General features: G+C 33.1%; 1 protein-coding gene across 1 annotated transcript in view; it reads right to left on the minus strand.

Annotated features, from left to right (window-relative positions):
- Positions 1–17,784, minus strand: part of LOC129005688 (GTPase-activating Rap/Ran-GAP domain-like protein 3) — a 179,468-nt gene that overhangs the window by 32,998 nt on the left and 128,686 nt on the right. Inside the window, exons 5-6 of the mRNA XM_054434652.1 lie at positions 11,624–11,705; positions 7,379–7,497 (exon numbers count right to left, since the gene is read on the minus strand). Of these exons, the coding sequence (XP_054290627.1) occupies positions 7,379–7,497; positions 11,624–11,705 (201 nt within the window). The remainder of the gene's footprint in view (positions 1–7,378; positions 7,498–11,623; positions 11,706–17,784) is intronic.

Consider the following 17,784-nt stretch of genomic DNA (forward strand, 5'->3'; position numbering starts at 1 on the left):
CTAAAGAGTAGGTTTGCTAACAAACCAATAATTGTAAATCCACACTACAAGTCACTAAATTCCTCCTGTTAAGTCTGATAACACGAAGTTCTTGTGTCGTACCTTCGACATTATTGAAAAAACAAACATTTTGGCGGGTAATAGCTTCTGTGGACGCCCGTTTTATTCGATTGTTTTACAGAAATCTATATATTAATTTGAAACTGTTTTTCTTTGTCACAGCTAATTTGAGAGAACGGCTGGCCGTAGAAAACTGGATAGAGGTGTCTAAAGAAAGGTCTTTGTCTGAAGATGAGTCAACAAAAGAGAAATGAGGTAAATTTCCTTGGGCTCTGCCCCAGTGGCCTTTAAAATTTTATTCCAATCATATTCTTATGGAGGAAAAACGGGGGTTTTATCATAGCTAATTTGAGAGAACGGCTGGGTGTAGAAATTTGGTAGGGGTGTCTAAAGAAAGGTCTTAGTCTGTAGATGAGCCATCAAGAAAGAAACTACGTAAATTCAGTGGGAAATCTTAATATCATAGTAACTCTTAAAATTAGTTATCATCGAGTTAACTTATATCTATTGCACGGGTTGGTTTCTGCCCGTTTCTGGTTTTTTTACCACCCTATATTTTATCATACTATCTAAGACAGTTAATCATACGTTCATGAGACTATTGCCACTACACCTAGAACATTCCGAAGATAGATTATATTGACAACTCCATGTAATTGATAAGGCGTAGACAACTGACATCATATGTCAAGGAATTTCATCTTTAACAGCAACCCTGCGGCCAATTTTCTCAAAATTATGCTAGAGGTTTATTCATTGGCACATAAGTACGGTATGATGACCGACGTACCGTAATGAAGTAAAAATCGAACTTGCACTGCTTAAGGGTGGACATGCCTTTGAAGTAAGAACATGCCTGTTCAACAGACATTTTTCTCAAATTAAAACATAGATTTATTCTGCCTTGCACTGATGAAATTGCGGGAGTGTTTACCACAAAAGATCCATCGACACAATTTTAATATTATCTAAATGTTCTTCGAAAAGGAGATGAAATCAGTTAACATACAGTAGGCTAGTCATAATAACTTCGATGAGGTACTGGAAATATTTTATTCATTGAATAATCAAACCATATTTTGTAACTTGCGCAATAATAGCCATTATTATTTTTACACTTATTTAGGCCCATTACTCAATACACAAAGCTAAATGTTAAAGTTTTGATAATTTCATTCTATTATTGCAGTCAGATGAATTAGCGTAAACCTTGAAAGTAACCATAGATTTATACGGGTTTCACCTTGTATTATTTATTTTGGGGTTGTGATTTGGACCATTTGGACTCCAGACTTTATTTAAATTACAATAATTACAAGGTATGGAAAATACATTTTGTAGGGTCTAAATTATGCTATGTCCACCTTTTTATGTGGAGCTTTATAGGTTTTTAAGTGCATACATAATAAACACAATTTTGGTTGCAGGTTGGTTGCAGTCGTACCAAAGGTAAGACTTTATGTTTGTGCATGCCTTGTAGATTTGGACCTTCGCATCATCGAGTTTGGAAAGGAAGAAGAAAGCATACATTCGACCTAAATGACAGGGTAAAGTTAGGAATTATGGGACAATTAATTATTCGTTAGGTGCCATAAATTAGCCAGAGTCAATATAATTTCGATTATGTTTTATTTAGCCAAATCAAAGATTACCTAAAATTAACATTAAATACTTTAAGTTTAGTCTGCATTCTAGTAGGCGACATTATTCAGGGTATTTAAACAAATAAGTTAATTGTTGTTTATAAAACAATCTAAATTAATAGCCTCAGATTTAGGACAATTAATTGTTTATTATGTAGATGACTCAATATTTAAACTGGGAAACTATGGAGTCCATTTTCAGCAGACCTGCATACTAATGTTTGGTGATATGTGGTTGGACAACAAAGATTTTGTACTTTTGTGCTCAAATTGATGTACTAACTTTAATATATTAGTTGATTAAAATCATGTAATTATACTGTGAACGTTAACAAATAAGCAGCGACTGTTCTAACAGAGACACGATAAATACCATATAAGACTGACTTTGCCGGGATCTTTTTCGAATATTTAACTCGGCTGACGAAGCAAAAGGCTGTGACAGTTGCGGCCGGACTGTCACAGCTGATTGTTACGTCAGACCAGAGTTTTGGCGGTATGCAGCTGATATGTTGTTGTGTCGTATATGACATAATATCAAGGAACTATTAAAAAATATGTGCATAATCGTAATATTTTTCAAATCTTAACGTTGATAGACTGCTCTTTATTTATCTGTTGTTCAAATACGAAAAAACTTTTTGAATTTCCTAAGTACCTTTTCAAAATGAGATTTTTATTAAAAATGAGTTTTATTTTATGATGTTCAACTATGAGTAAAATTCAAATAGTGTGGTAAAATTTGAAAGTTATCAAATTCTGTATTTAATTATGTTAGGAAAACGTACTTTTAGAACTTAGTTTTGTTAGGGTAAAAATCAATTATGAAATAGAATAGGTAATTTCTTACTGTCAAACATTTTTCTAACCATTAATCAATCGTAAATATGTAATCAAATTGGCATAGCAATAAATAATAAGGCAATTTACTTCATTCGATAATATACAACATATCGGAAGTAAACAGAAGCAAGCTTAGCAAAATTAAACTGTGTTGTAAAACTTTGAAATCAAATAGGTTTTAAATCTTTCTATAAAATGGAATAAAAAACGTGGATTTTTTTATAATATCACTTCAAATCCAGGTCTGCTGCAAAAGGAAGTCCAGTTCCTTAATTCTGAAAGGGCAAATTAAATTAGTTGAAGTATTTAAGTTTTCTTGAATTTTTTTTACAAACTTACATAATTTTTATTTCGCCAAGTCCGCAATTGAAGTAAACGTATACAATGAGTTTAGTTCATTAAATTGATTTAGGGCAGAGGAATCTACATAATTTAATAACATTTAGGGAATAACATTAAAACAAATAAAGACTAAAACCAATTAATGTTTTGTCCACAAAATGTATAGCACGTTTTTCCACCTATTTTCAGATTTAATCGAAAATAATTTTTTAGTAGGAAATCAGAAGTAAATTCATAGGTTAGGGTTAGTTAGGCGTGCTACAAAATCAAGACTACACCTTGGAAACACGAATCTTCTCGCTACAAGATGCATCTGTGTAGTTTAGTGATTGGTGTTTTAGTTCTTAAGTCATTCTTTGTATCCAGGCTTCGGGTAGGTTTAAGATACGATTACTGGTCCAGGAGGTTTAAGCACCTCAAACTAACAGACATCAATTATAATGATAATACGCTACGATTTCGACCGCGTGAAGAACAAAAGTTTGAACAGTTGTCGCCGTTGGCCAGTTAACCAAAGAAGAAAGAAGTCTATCGACAAAATCGTTCGTGTATATTTTTAAATAACATGCCGAACCGTCAAAATATTGTTTAAATCAACGCCGACGTCACAACAGTTTTGTTTAAAATATTATTCGTCGAACTTTATATCTTTTGTATCTTCGTAGTTTTAAGAAATTTTATATTCTCTTGTAATGTATGAACATGTTTGATATTTTATGTGTTTTTGGCATAATATGTGTTTATATTTTGTATTTTTGTCTTGTCTTGTTAATAAAAGTCCAATATGATGTGAACAATGATTTTAAGTCATACAGGGATCAATTTATAATTAGCTACCACTTAAAGTTAATTACTTTTTATATTGCTCATACATTTGTTAGTGAAGGATTTAAGATAGTATGTGAGAAATCAAGACGAAACAAATATTAAAAATTATTACAGTTAAAATTTCAAACTATATAAGTAATGCTAAAACAGAATGGCATTGAAATACATGCAGATTTTGGTTGGCTACCAACTGTTGAATATCCTAAAAGTTTTTCGGGAGGTTTCAATTTATTTTAAAAGTGAAATAACAAAGCACCTTTTCACTTAAACCATTGGCATGAGTCCATTGGTATTTTGGTTTTAAGGAAAAATAGACTAAAAATATAGGTTACAATTTTAGTGTACCATCTTATGTGGTTGGGGTTTAAATTAATATATATGTGGAGATATTGCTTAAAACAATTATTTATTGAAATTAAACCTTTGTGAAATTAAAAATATAAAAATTTGTTCACATCATATCAGACAAGTTTCAGCTGAAGCCAACCAAAGGTAGGAAATATTCAATTTTCTTTATTTTAGTTGTTTGTGTTTAGTTTAGCCTGGATACAAGGAAAATATTTGCCAACATATTTTCCATAAATTATGTTTACCAATGAATTTTTTACAAATATTGAGGAAAATGGTTTGAAATTGACTTAAAATGAAATATAAATTAATATATGTTGTGCAAATATCGTAATGTTATATTTTTGTTAACTTTGGAATCGTGATCAATGGCTTAAAGAGTTTATAGTTGCAAAGTTTGGTTGATTTTGAACTACGACAACTACTGTGACTTCTGCAGCGTAACTTAAAAAGTAGGTTTGGTTAAAATTCTTACACATTCTTTTACTTTTATTTAGTATTTAGGTAGGTTTAGTTAAAATTGTTACAAATATTTTTACTTTGATTTAGTATTTAACTTTTTATTTGTATAGGCTGGTATCCTGGCCTTAGTTATAATAATTGTTAGAATGATTAATTTACAAACATAAAATATTTGAACGGCCCAGTAGTATTTATTATTGTTGACTTCTGTTTGTATATTAAATGAATGAATTTCATTACAGTTCCAAGTTAAGTTAGTTTATTTGTTTTGCAGAACCAATGTTATGACTTGTTAGTTACTGTGTTACTTATTAAGAACGTATAAAAATATTTTTAAAATTTTTATGTTTTTGACATTTTACAGGAAAAATTACAGCATTGTTTTAAAACTGGGCCTTCACTTGATATTTTAGTCAAAATATATTTTATAAGAAGGTGTACCTATAGAGATTGATTTAATTGTTGCATTAGTGGGAATATTGCACCATGTAGTAAAATAACTTCTAAGGAAAATTATTATTTTAACAATTTCTAGACAGTTTTATCTTAAACATTTCCGATACATGGCAAATATTACTAAGTTTTTTTTTTCAAAGTTTGCTACCCATACGCAAAGAAAAAGATTGTTTCCATAGGTCTATTGCTATTAAATATATTTATAGCTAATCTCTATATCTGCACCTTCATAGGTATAAGGTTAGTATAGGATTAGAGGCGGTCGGAGTCAAAAGAATCATTTTATTAGGTATGGGCTAATTTATTTTGGTTTCCACTATCTATATACATCGATTGTTTCCACCGTAATTAATATTTTATGACAATAATTGTTTCGAAGTAAAACAATCAATTTCTCAAAATTGGGGTTATCAAAGCAATTTTGGTTCAAAATGTCATTAATTTTGATTGACTTTGTTGACTGATTACTCAAATTGATGTGAGATGGTTTTGATTGTAAAATTACTCCGCCCGCCTCGCCCTATTTTTCCCGTGTGGAGTTGCTAGTCTCCTATCGGGCGCCTCCCCAGGTGGCGGATAGGGGAAGGCTCGTCAGATTTGGCGGGTACTGGGAATAGACCCCAGGGCGGACCAAAACTAGCATAGTATTTAGCATAGATTAAAGGTTAGCAGCTGATCGGATAAAAGTTTGTTTCAAAACAGGATTTCTGTTATGATAAAAAATATATTTTACACAGCTAAAATAATGTTTAAAGAATTCAAAGGCTAAATTAAAGAACTCAAAGGCTAAATATGATATCAATAGTTTTAAAATATCAGAACATGGATTGTTCTGTAATTTATAGAGACAAAATGTCGGTTATGCTAATATTAATGAAAATACGTAAGAATGTGTTGTCATACATTTTATGTGAACGATTAAAATTATATCTCAATCTCGTCTGATTTTAGGCATACTGTTAACTATAACACGGTTGATAAAAATATTAGTGTTTAATTATCTGTGCGTCTTGAATTAGTTATAATTTTGATTATGATTGAATGATTGCAGTCCTTAAGACCAATCCGTTTGTAGCTTTGTAACATATTTATTCTAGAATCCAGTAGGACAAACCTTGTACCAGAAGGCGACAATCAGATATTTTTCCTTTTTATTTATTGTCGATCAATTGGTCCAGAAACACCACAAGAAAGAATGAAACATTCTAGAAGTTTGCATTGAAATCTAAGCTCTACTAATATCACCCAATATCTAATCCTACCTAATACCATTGACTTTTGAACTGAAGTAGACGTTCCATGCATATGGAAAAGCTGTCCCAAAATGTTAGTGAGAAGAACGTGCTAGAGTGAGCCACTAAACAGATTGCAATTGTCCCTGAAACTATATTTAATCACTTTTTTGTTACTGAGATAGTTGACATGACATAATAGACGCTATAATCTTACTAATATTATAAATGTGAAAGTTTGTTTGTGTGTTTGTTTGTTTGAAGTTCAATCACGCATTAACTACTGGACGGATTTGGCTGAAATTTGGCATGATGATAGCTCACATTCCTGATTGACATATTAGGCATATTCTTATCTCAAAAATCCATTCGGGCTCTGCCCCAGTGGCTCTTTAGTTCCCCATGTTAACCTTATGAGTATTCATATTTAAAGGGAATTAAAGTATTTAGTCAGCTGTTTCAACTAAAACGTTGGTTCTATGATATTCAAAAGCATTAAAAGTTATAAAATTTACCAACAGGGTCCACCACTATATATTTTTTTCATTTATGAAAACAGCTAATTTAAACAAATCAGTACCAAAGATCTGGGATACAAAATGAGGACTGTCAAAGTCGGATTGTTTACAGTAGTTTCTGGTTTTAATTTAATGAATAATTTGTGATATTTTGCGAAACTTCAATAATTTATTTTTCTCTATTGTTTAGGTGAAGTGGTAGAACGTTATGGCTATGTTAGATGTATAGTACTATAATAGTACACCGTCAATTTAAAGAAGCAACTTTTATCAAACTGTGTCCTCCCCCATTGCAAACGCAAATCATACTCAATATAATGCCAATCCCGTACGAATCCGGGTTCTCTACTAGTTTTCAATAAGTCATAAGTAATTCCATCAGTTTTCCTTGGTTAAACAATCCGCATACGACAAAGAAATAAGTAATTACATCAGCATATTATGTCGGTGACTAACTTCAACTACATCCGTTTAGATTTTAAAACTGGCGACAGCTTTAACATGGAGATGGAATGTCCAGTTATATCAAGAGTCAAAGCTAACAACTATAGTTCGGCCGCTTAGATAGCGACCTGCGCGCTAATGGTAACCAATGCTAGAGGTGTGCTATCTATGTGGCCGAACTATAATACTACATAATACTCACTGTTTTCCTCCACAGTATAGCGCGGTATTGCGGCACACACTGGTTGTTGGCGTCGGTGAGAACAACACTGAGAAAGAACGGTATCTTGTCTGCGTCCATGCCGACGTAGTTTTGATGTACTGTAACATAAAATTCGCCAAATGTAGAAACACAAGGAGTTAATTAACGATAAAATATAACTAAGCATGCATTGTTGATGGTTTATTTAAATTGGTGTCATCATATGTTGATTCTACACACTCTGAAGGATTATAGTCTGTGTGATAAAACCTGTCTCCTGACCTGTCTGCCTGGGTAGTAGCCCGGGTATGGAGAGCGGCGTTGGTCCAATAGGCATTACCCCTAATGGCACTGTTTCGAAAATAATGCGAGTTTAAAGTACTGCTCCGACAGGATGCACAGTCAGGAACTACTCCGAAAATAGTGCAAGGGTTAGGCTAGTCCGAAAATGTACTTCGGAGCAGTGACTTTTATGCCTTTTCCAGTGACTGGATATCCCCAGATAGGCGGGGACCTGAAGACAGCTTCAATAGTGAGGATAACTATAAATTTGATTGATGTATAAGAAAATAATACACAGTTGAAATTTATAGCAATTTTGTGTGATTGATTGTTGCTTGTTAAGCTAAATATCAACTTAATGATCTAATTATAGAAAAATATTCCATCCGCTTTTTGATGTAATATTACGTTATGGAATATTTGATAACTAGAGTAGAAAGTGAGTCATTACATATTTGAGACCATGTTTATTGAGCAATTTAAATGGTCGAGAATATGTATAGACCCACTTTCATTCGTGTTTTGAACGTTACTTTTAGCTACACTACAAAGAATACTTATTTTTCCTACAGTTACCTAACAATGTACATGTTCTCTCACTGATTTGAGAAAGCAAAGTGGCCAATTCGCTCATCAGTGAGTCCAGATTTGCAACGTGAAGGCACGAAATAGTGAACGCGTAACATGCAGGCAACGTCGTATGCGCGCGAAATACGTTGGCAGCACTGGCTGTAAATCAGCTGGTCAGCTGTTGTACTGTTGTATTTGTCACTTGACATTAAATGTTATATTAAAAGTTCACTTCTGTGTAAAAATAGGTTATGTTTCTTAACAAATTTATTTGTTTTATGGTAACTGTAGGAAAAGTATAATGTGCAACTCGAGTTCGAAGTACAATTGCCTCACTCGAGAAACCATTCCTCACTCGCCTACGGCTCGTGAGTAAGGATTTCTCTCGAGTGAGTCAATTGCTCACTTTTCTCACTAGTTGCACAAATAACTATTTAAATTAAAACAGACTTTGGATACTTCTTTATTACAGTTAGGAACGTTACAACACTCATAGAATTTTTTAGGTTATGCTTACAAAGTTAATATTTACTTTGGTTGTATAGTTTCAGTTGTTGAAAATAGAATCAGTCGACAAAACCGTACCAATAGCTTGCTTACGTCGGCAAAATCCAAAAAAGATAAGTAAACATTACGTTCGCATAGTAAACAACCTTTTTCCGTAGTCAACAATGCAATGATGAATTTTCGCAGGTGAAACAGTCATTTCACAGTAGTGTAGCGAAATAGGTTTTAAAATGGATCAGCTGGTAGTTGTGTTAAGATGGCATATGTTTAGATTGATTAGACCAGCTGGGTGCTGTTTAGTGACGTCATAAGCTGTTACATATTAGTCTAGCTAGTTGCTCTGGGATGACGTCATAGGCTATTTTAGATCAAACATGTTTGTGTCTGTGGAATGACGTAATTGACTGGAACATATTATATCGGTTAATTAAGGTGGTTCTGGAGCCTTGCAGTCTTTGCCTGTAATAGTTGCATAATTTGGGATTTGAGGAAGATGCGATTGTAAGCAAAGGAAAAACGGCAAGTTCTTTACATAATGTTTAATCTAAGGATTGATGATGCTATAATGTTCTATAGTTAATTCGGTAACAACTTATTTTTATATTTAATCCAGTATTTAGTTTTAAGACGTTTTAAAAGTATTATTTTGGAGCTAGAAAACGCAAACGTTAACTTTGGCTTTGTTTAGACACTCAATCAATGAAACTTCAATGAAAAAAAGAGTATCATAACACATTGCAGCTCTATCTCCCAATACAGTGGTGCGAAATCGTTTTTTCGTTAAATATTTATTTATAAAAATTTGTAAAGGTATAAAACATTGTGAAATAAACAAATAAAAGTGGGAAAATTGGATGGGAAATGTACATCTTCACCGCTTCTAAAGAAGATGCCTAAAAGATAGTGTTCTTGTTAAGCAATACAAGTTTTACACGCGTTATCGAGACATAACACAACCGATAGGAACATCCTATAGGTCTCCGAGGCATCGTCCAATGTAATGGGGAGGATCATGCTGTGAGAGGGGGTTTATGGGTATACCTTCACAACATGCCACTAAGAAATAACATGCTTAAACTCGGGTATTTTATGCATGTAATTGGCTATTTATTTAATTTTTAAGCTTCAACCAAATTGAGACTTGCCTTCAATCACAACATGCCACTGATAAAAGGTTTATGATTTAAATTGAATGTATGAAATAGGTTAATTTTAATGTGTAATAATCACTTAAGTGCATTATTTTAAACCAAAGTAAGTCGGCCTATTTTAATCATAAATAAACTTAACAAATAAGTAATGTGTACCTAGTAAATTTTACGTATAGACTTATTTTACAGACGATTAATCTGTAATAAGGGTACTCAATAGGACAATATGATCAAAGACATCTGGATATAGAAAACAGGACAACGAGTATACTTCCAAGACATTCTCTAATACAAGGTCGCGGCGAGAAAATAATGGCAACACTGCAGATCAGGCCACCCAAAACAGCTGTTGCATTAATTCATGGTATAGCGTCTGCGCAAGGCTTATATTTATACTTTTCTTATTACTGTTATTTTTATTTTTTGTCTTCAGAGGCACGAGCTTGGGATTGTTTTCCACTTACTTGAGGCTAGACCTAGGGGTTGCATCACTATCACTGAGATAAAATCCATTGGTGATTTGGCGGGATTTGAACCCGAAACTTCAGGGACCGAAGTCCCACGTTCTATATTTAGACCCCATTATTACTGATATAGCCTAACTGTTTTTGTCATGACGTTCTGTTATTAACAGTTCTTCAAACAAATTTATCTTAAGTTGTATAAAAACTCTCAGAGTGAAGTTGTTCTTTGTTTTTCAACGTAATGTAAAAGATGTACTATTTACATTTAATTTACCTGATGAGTACTATTAATACAGAATTGGCAGCAATATTTAGCGCTATATCACGCTTGGTTTAAATATAGCTCTGATGTTACAGTGCTTTGATGAGTCTAATTTAGCGGCTGTCCGAGCAGTGGACGTGCAATTGGCAGCTATTGTCCATCGATTTAAATAGACCGAAGACCCAAACAGCGCGACAGCTTCCTTGGTCATTGTTGTGAGTGCCATGGGGGGATTTTGTTTATAAAATGTTATCATGCGTAAATCGTATGGGAATTGAACCTAGGAGCATGATTCAATACTTAAAGATGCATAGACTACTTAGTGTAATATGCATTGAAAATCTTAAGAGAAAGTATGTGGATTTTGATTACCCCATTTTTGTTTTGTCTAAAATCTATGGTTGAAATGCAGACGTTTTAACTGGCAACGACATGAGATTTCAGATCTCGAAAGGGCACAGAAATTCGCTTTAAACTTATGTTAAATTGACGATTTACTAGATTGATTTGGTAAGCCAAAACTGTTTTACAACGCGATTTTGTAAACTACAGCACGATTGTTAGCTTCTTGTTACATAAGACAGTAAACGAGTCATTAATTTTAAAGAGTAAGGTCGTTATTCTTGTCCATTTGCTGAATTATAGGTAACCATACAAAGTATAGTGATTTTTAAAATACAATTCCATAAAGGCAAGCATATATTTCGTTATTGGTCATACAAATGATTTTGTTGTAACATTACAATATTGTTTCCATAAAAACTTATTTTATCTACATTTACAATATTGTTAGTTTCTATGAACACTTAATTAGTTGACAACATTTTACAACATTCAGATGATAATTATACTTAATAGTTAGGATAATGCAAAAAACTCGCGATTATTTATAAACTTAACTTTAAAACTAAGACTAATTCTAGAATCATGGTTCTTCTCAAATTAGAACTTTAACGATTTAGCTACTCATGCTTTTACTAGAGCAATATTTGTTAAGCAATGAACTTACGTTTTCCAAGGAAGTACTTAAAGTACCACCGCGTTTGATATTCCGGATTCTCAAGCACTGGCGTACTTGGGGACCCGAAAATCTGAAAAATAACATTTTGTTGTAATAAAATACAAATTAACCCTATGATTATCATAATTATAAAAGTGTTTTAGCTAAATGTTTAAAAAGCAATTGCATATTTTTCATGTGAAAAAGAACTGTGTATACATCAGTTTGGAAGTGGTGCAAAATAGGGCTTGAATAAGTTACGTACTATATCTTACCTTAACAAAAATTACAAAAAAATATCATTGCTAATTTTTTTGAGCTGAAGGATTCTAATGTCATAATTTAAAGAAATAATACTTTCAAAACATAACTAATTATAAAACTACCTTATCTTGAATGTGCTTATTTAAAGTGCCTTTGTAGACTATACTATTTTTCAGCATGGGTTTGTTCTTGGTATTTAATTTAGATCTTTCATTTTCTTATACTGCACCACTACTTATAATATATATCACAGAAATCCCATAATATTTGATCCTATTGCATATTCGTCCAGTGTTTTCCTATTTAAGCCAGTCCCATATTATGAATACTGCTTCAAATTGTGATTATTTACATACTCATGTACTATTGTGTTGGCGTACCTGATTAATTATAACATACACTGGGAAATCAAAATGTAATGTTTACAACTATTTGGGAAAATAACACGATGTAACACTTCCGGCGTAAGTTTAACGTTAACACATACAAAATTGACTTCTGACAACTTGTTTACAAAAACATAAGTCAATGACGGATGACTGTAACGACTTTTAGAACGATTTTGATTCTTGGAAAGTTGCTTTGAGATAACAAGGTTAGCCGGATTATTTATGAATCGTTTTGTTGGAACGAAGTGATTTATAGAAGAGATGATCCGGAAAAATACGGTTAAGATAGTGAAAAGGTCCGAGATTTATTACTTCGAGTTGGTAAACACGGTCAGGATATGTATGTGGAAGGAAAAAAACCACCACTGTGGCTTATGTTGGGGTTTAAATATATTCCATTTATTCTTGTTTTTTTCCAAACAAGGTGGATAAAATGGTCAAAATTGTAATAATAGATTGGATACCTATCCAAGTGATTGCAGGGTTCAGCTTCAACTCTGAAGGCTGTTGGTTCAATTCTGAACAAAGTCTATTATGGACTCACATGTCATTGGGTTGGGGAACAATAAATAATGCTTCCTAACATGGTTGATGTTGAAAAAAAAGGACCAGTGATTGGGTCATTCTAAAAATGTTGATATAAAGTTTTACTTTGTGTCGGATCTTGGTGTAAGATTGTTGGAGATTTTGCATTTATACAGGGTGAATCAGACCACCCGTGTACATAGTTTTACGAGAGTGCGTTTTCACACAGAAACGCGAAATAGAATTATTATACAATAATGTCCCCCTAAATCAAATACGAAGAAACACACACACATAAAATACTTAGAACATGATCTAAGCACAGGGTGTTCCAGAAATGAAGGTCACGGGTTCGAATCTCAACATTTCCGTATGTCACATTGTAAATTTTTAGAAAGTCTTCCTTCGAGCTACATTTTGGTGAAAAAGAACTCAATTTTCTCAAATCGTTTCAAAATGAACGAATTTTTGCGAATTTTTCGCGTATTGACATAATACCCTGTATTTTCCAAACAGATCAATATTTTCGTTCTGATATGAAATTTCGTAATCTTGGTAAACACAGCTTTACATTCATGTGCCCCATGTAATAATTTTTTAAATTTTTTTAAAAAATTTTATTTTTTGTAATGTTGATAGTCCTGTAAATAAAAAAAAAAAACAATTAAATTGCAACATATGTCAAACAGCATATCAGTTTAAGAGTATTGTAAAGATGAACAACTTTCCAATTTACACCTACTGTCTGTTTTAGTATGTGCACGGGTAGTCTGATTCACCCTGTATTGTTGAAAACAAATTATACACCTTCTATCTTGTGTATTTGTAGCACATAATTTGAAAATAGAATGTTCAAAAAGAGAGGAAATCGTTAATCGATATTTACTCCCAACGACCAAACTCATTCAAAAATGTCAATAGCACATCGCGTTATTATCTACTGACTGACAGACAATTGTCAACCAATGGAGCAGTCCTGGACAGATACGTTGTATTGTGAGGCTTGCAATCATTGCAGGACTCTAGTAGTAATCATTGTCTGTAGTTATGCAATAGTCTATGCTAAAATTGTAGAAACGTTACGTAAAGCGAATGAAAACTGAAGTTGGGAAAGCTATTAAAATGATTCCGCTAGTGTACCGTCAGTATTATACATATAATACCCCCGCCGCAGCAAACCTACCGACTAAGTGAATTTCCATTTGTCTGAATTGATTTTGAATTAAATTTATTTAAATAACATTAGGTTTAACGAGTACCTAAGTTTGCTGCTACAAGGAAACTAATAAAGTGTGTTTTTGTAAAATATTTATAGCTTAGTGTAAAATAAATAATTTGCCAAGTTTGATCAAAATATATCTATAAACAAGCAAGCTGCAACATTTTACAATATTCTCCATAAGAATAACATGGGGATTTTAAATTTAAAATTTTTTGAATTTTCTCCGTTACCAATAACTTGTACAAAACACTTTGATATACTAATTTATTTGTTTTGTTAAGCTCTTTAAAAAGGCCTAGAGAGAAATGGAGAAATTTTGTGATTTGAGGGTCAAAATGAGAAAAATCAATTTGTACCCCATAAAACCCCCCCGTAAAAACCCCGTTCCCATGGTCCGATCATGCTGGCTCGCGAACTCATTCACGTTTATCCTGCCTTACCCCTTTAAACAAAATTTCATCAAAATCTGACAAAAATTACTCAATCACAAAAGACACAAAGATCAAAACTGTAAAATAAAAATAGCTAAGATGTCACTATTTTAGTTGTAAAATGAGCTAGAATGTGGCTAGGCTAGTCACGTAGCACCAAATTTTGCCTTATTTGTCAACCATCGAAATTGACATGTATGATTGATTGTTCATGTAAATATCTTGAATTTTTAAAGCAAATATATTTAACAAAATGTGTGAATAGCAGAAATTAACTTAATCAATTCAGTTATTAATTAATTAATTTGTGTGTTTAGGATAAAGTATCACATAGCAGTTGTACATAGTGTTTAACCAATTATAAATTGAATTACATGAAAAAGCGTACTTTAGCTTATAACCACCATAAATAAGTAAAACATATTATACTTGTATTATTTATACAAACGGTATCCTGTTTTCAATGTTTTCGTAAGCAAACATTGACATGATGTAAATGTGGGCAAAACTAACAAGACAAGCTAATTCCGAGTACATGAAAACTGTTTACCCGACGTTCATTTACATACTTAAAACATCCAAACCAGCCACCCATGGACCTACACTGGGAAACCCACTTTGAACGTACTCTAATATGGAAATAGTTAATTTGAAAAACAAAAATTGGAAAATATTTCAAAAGCTATTAGAACATGTACCGGTAATGTAAATTAAGTATTTAATTGTTCTAAGATACTTAATCCAACAGAAATACAGATCTGCAACGCTTTATTCCATAAAGTAGAATATGAATGATGAATACTAAAAGTACCAACTAGGGGGGGGGGGGGGCTAGGCACGAGCCCGGAATTGTTTTTTAAAGTTCTTCAGGCTAGACCTAGGGGTTGAGGCATAATCACTTTGATAAAATCCGTTGGTGATTTGGTGGGATTTGAACCCGGGCCCCAGGGGTCCCGTGCTCTACCACTAGACCAGCTCACTCCCACCACCATCCCCTTAGAGAGTTTTAAAATAGTCGTATATAATGACAGCTTGCATAGTAAATACAGGCTAATGGTAACACGTTTCAATAGGTAAAATTCACCATACGTTTCAATAGGTAAAATTCACCATATTATATAATGTTTACTGGATAATCTATGCAACGGGATGATGACGCAGAAGAGAAATATGTAGTTCCTTTAATACACCGGAGAACACAGATACCCCCACCATCGGTTACAACATAAACAAATGTTAACTGTAACACTTCACTGTGTATACTCTTTGGTCTAATTAAATCATCCTTGTGGCTGAATTAACTAACTTGATTTAAATTCCATAAATTAAATGTAACAGAGCAAATACGTACTGTGCGGGGGTTTTCTTATTATGAAGACCAAATAATGAGTATTTACTTATAAATGCTCCATCGCGAACTTCAAACGGGGACCATGTTGTCCAATGGGGTCCGAGGGTATTTTAAGCACATGCATGAGGGTTTTCGGGGTTCATAGTTTCATTTTGGGTAGTTTTATCAACGTTAGTTCTATGGTCATTACATTTACCAGGGACAAATACATTTAGTGGAAACATCTATTTTATAAGTAAACAGTGGCAATGTTATAATTGACAGTTAAATATAACTTTCCATGAAATAATTATACTCTTCTGTTATACTGACCACATCAGGTTAGGTTAGGTAGGTTAGTTAACCAAGCATTTTAAATGATGGTGTGTTTTTAAATTTACATATAACATAACCTAAGCTAACCTAACCTAAGTTAGCCTTTACTGTAAGTTAATCTAAGGGTGGTTTCGTAGGAAGTGACTGATTGGCAGGTATATTGGAGCGTGGTCAGTTGTAATTACTTATTGGGGGTGCAGCCTATATCTTGTTGTGGCAAGGGTAGGAAATTGCCCTATATAAGATTGTCGCTTCAATTTGTTACACAGAGAATATCCCTGTGGTTATTTGTAATAGGGCTCGCCTAGTTACCAGGAGGTACGGTTCCACCTTGACAACTGTCAGTAGCTTTATAATGATCCTAGAACCATCTCTGTGAAATTTTAGTAATGGTCGTTGCCAAATAAACATATGGGTTTTAGCAAAAAAAAAAAAAAAAAAAAAAAAAAAACTACACAAATGATCATTCTTACTTGGCTTAAAATACATACCTTAGTATGGTCGCCATATCAGATAACAGTATTAAAGTACCATTGTCTCCTTTAATACAAGGCCGTGGCATAAAAGTGGCAACGTCGCAATCCCGGCCTACTGCAACAGCTGTTGCATTGTTCATAATGGAGCGTCGGTTAACGTTTACAAGTGTGTTATCAATGTTCAATCGGCCGCTCGGTTAAGAGCACAGAAAACGTACTACTATAACAGGCAAAGCTCTCTCAAACTGCTTAATGCTTTTTACCATGCGGTTGGCATTCTGGATTATAGTAGTACGTTTTCTGTGGTTAAGAGGCAGTGATATTGCTTCATTATAAAATCTGCATTCGTGCGTTTGGGTTAGTCAGTGGGACAACGGAATTCGGGCCCAAGGCAAAGATTTCGAGGGCTCAGATCCTGGTACATTGCACTACTTTTTATATGTACAGTTCAACATTGTACTTTAGCGGATACTTTCAACGCAGACGACTATGTGGACAGAAAAATACAAGACCAAAAGAGGCCGCAAAGTTTTTTTTTTCCCCAAAAGAAAACGTATTTAGCAAATGCGCCCCAAGTGTGCGTCACTGTTTATGTCAGGTATTGTTTAGTTTATTTATACATTTATGTATTCTTATTTATGTTCTTTTGTAGTGTTCCTACGTTATTTATGGTAATATATAAATTAGTTAGCTTTCATCTTGCTTTGTTTTCTTTTTGTTAGTTTATTAATTACGATATATACGTTTACCATGCACATTTTGTTATTCTCCTAGGGGTTTCACATGTATATACATTTTTGATAATTTGTCATTTGTTCATAGTACCATCGGATTACTGTAATCGCTTATTAATACTTTATGGTGCGCATCTATTGATTAAACTGAATATTTGTATCTATTTTCATATATAATTTAACATTTAAAGACTCATAACATGTTTATAATGCCAAAAGAATAACGTTAATGCCTTAAGCATTTAAATAAAATGTAGGATATGAACAGTAAAGTGGAATTTTAAAAAGAATTTTCTTGGCAAAACAACTCAGGCATTTAATATTTTAAAAAATCGGTACCTGGAGACCTGGAAACTCCTTAGGGTAAATTAAAATCCAGCCTCTTTAGCTTAAACGATTTTGTAAAAACAAGATTGTACTTAACTCCCTTAGGCGCTTCTATCCTGCACGTCAAACTTGGAAG

Source organism: Macrosteles quadrilineatus, unplaced genomic scaffold (genome assembly GCF_028750875.1).
Source record: "Macrosteles quadrilineatus isolate MER2022 unplaced genomic scaffold, UCM_ALF_1.0 Scaffold_30__1_contigs__length_1495292, whole genome shotgun sequence".
In the NCBI taxonomy this organism is placed as follows: Eukaryota; Metazoa; Arthropoda; class Insecta; order Hemiptera; family Cicadellidae; genus Macrosteles; species Macrosteles quadrilineatus.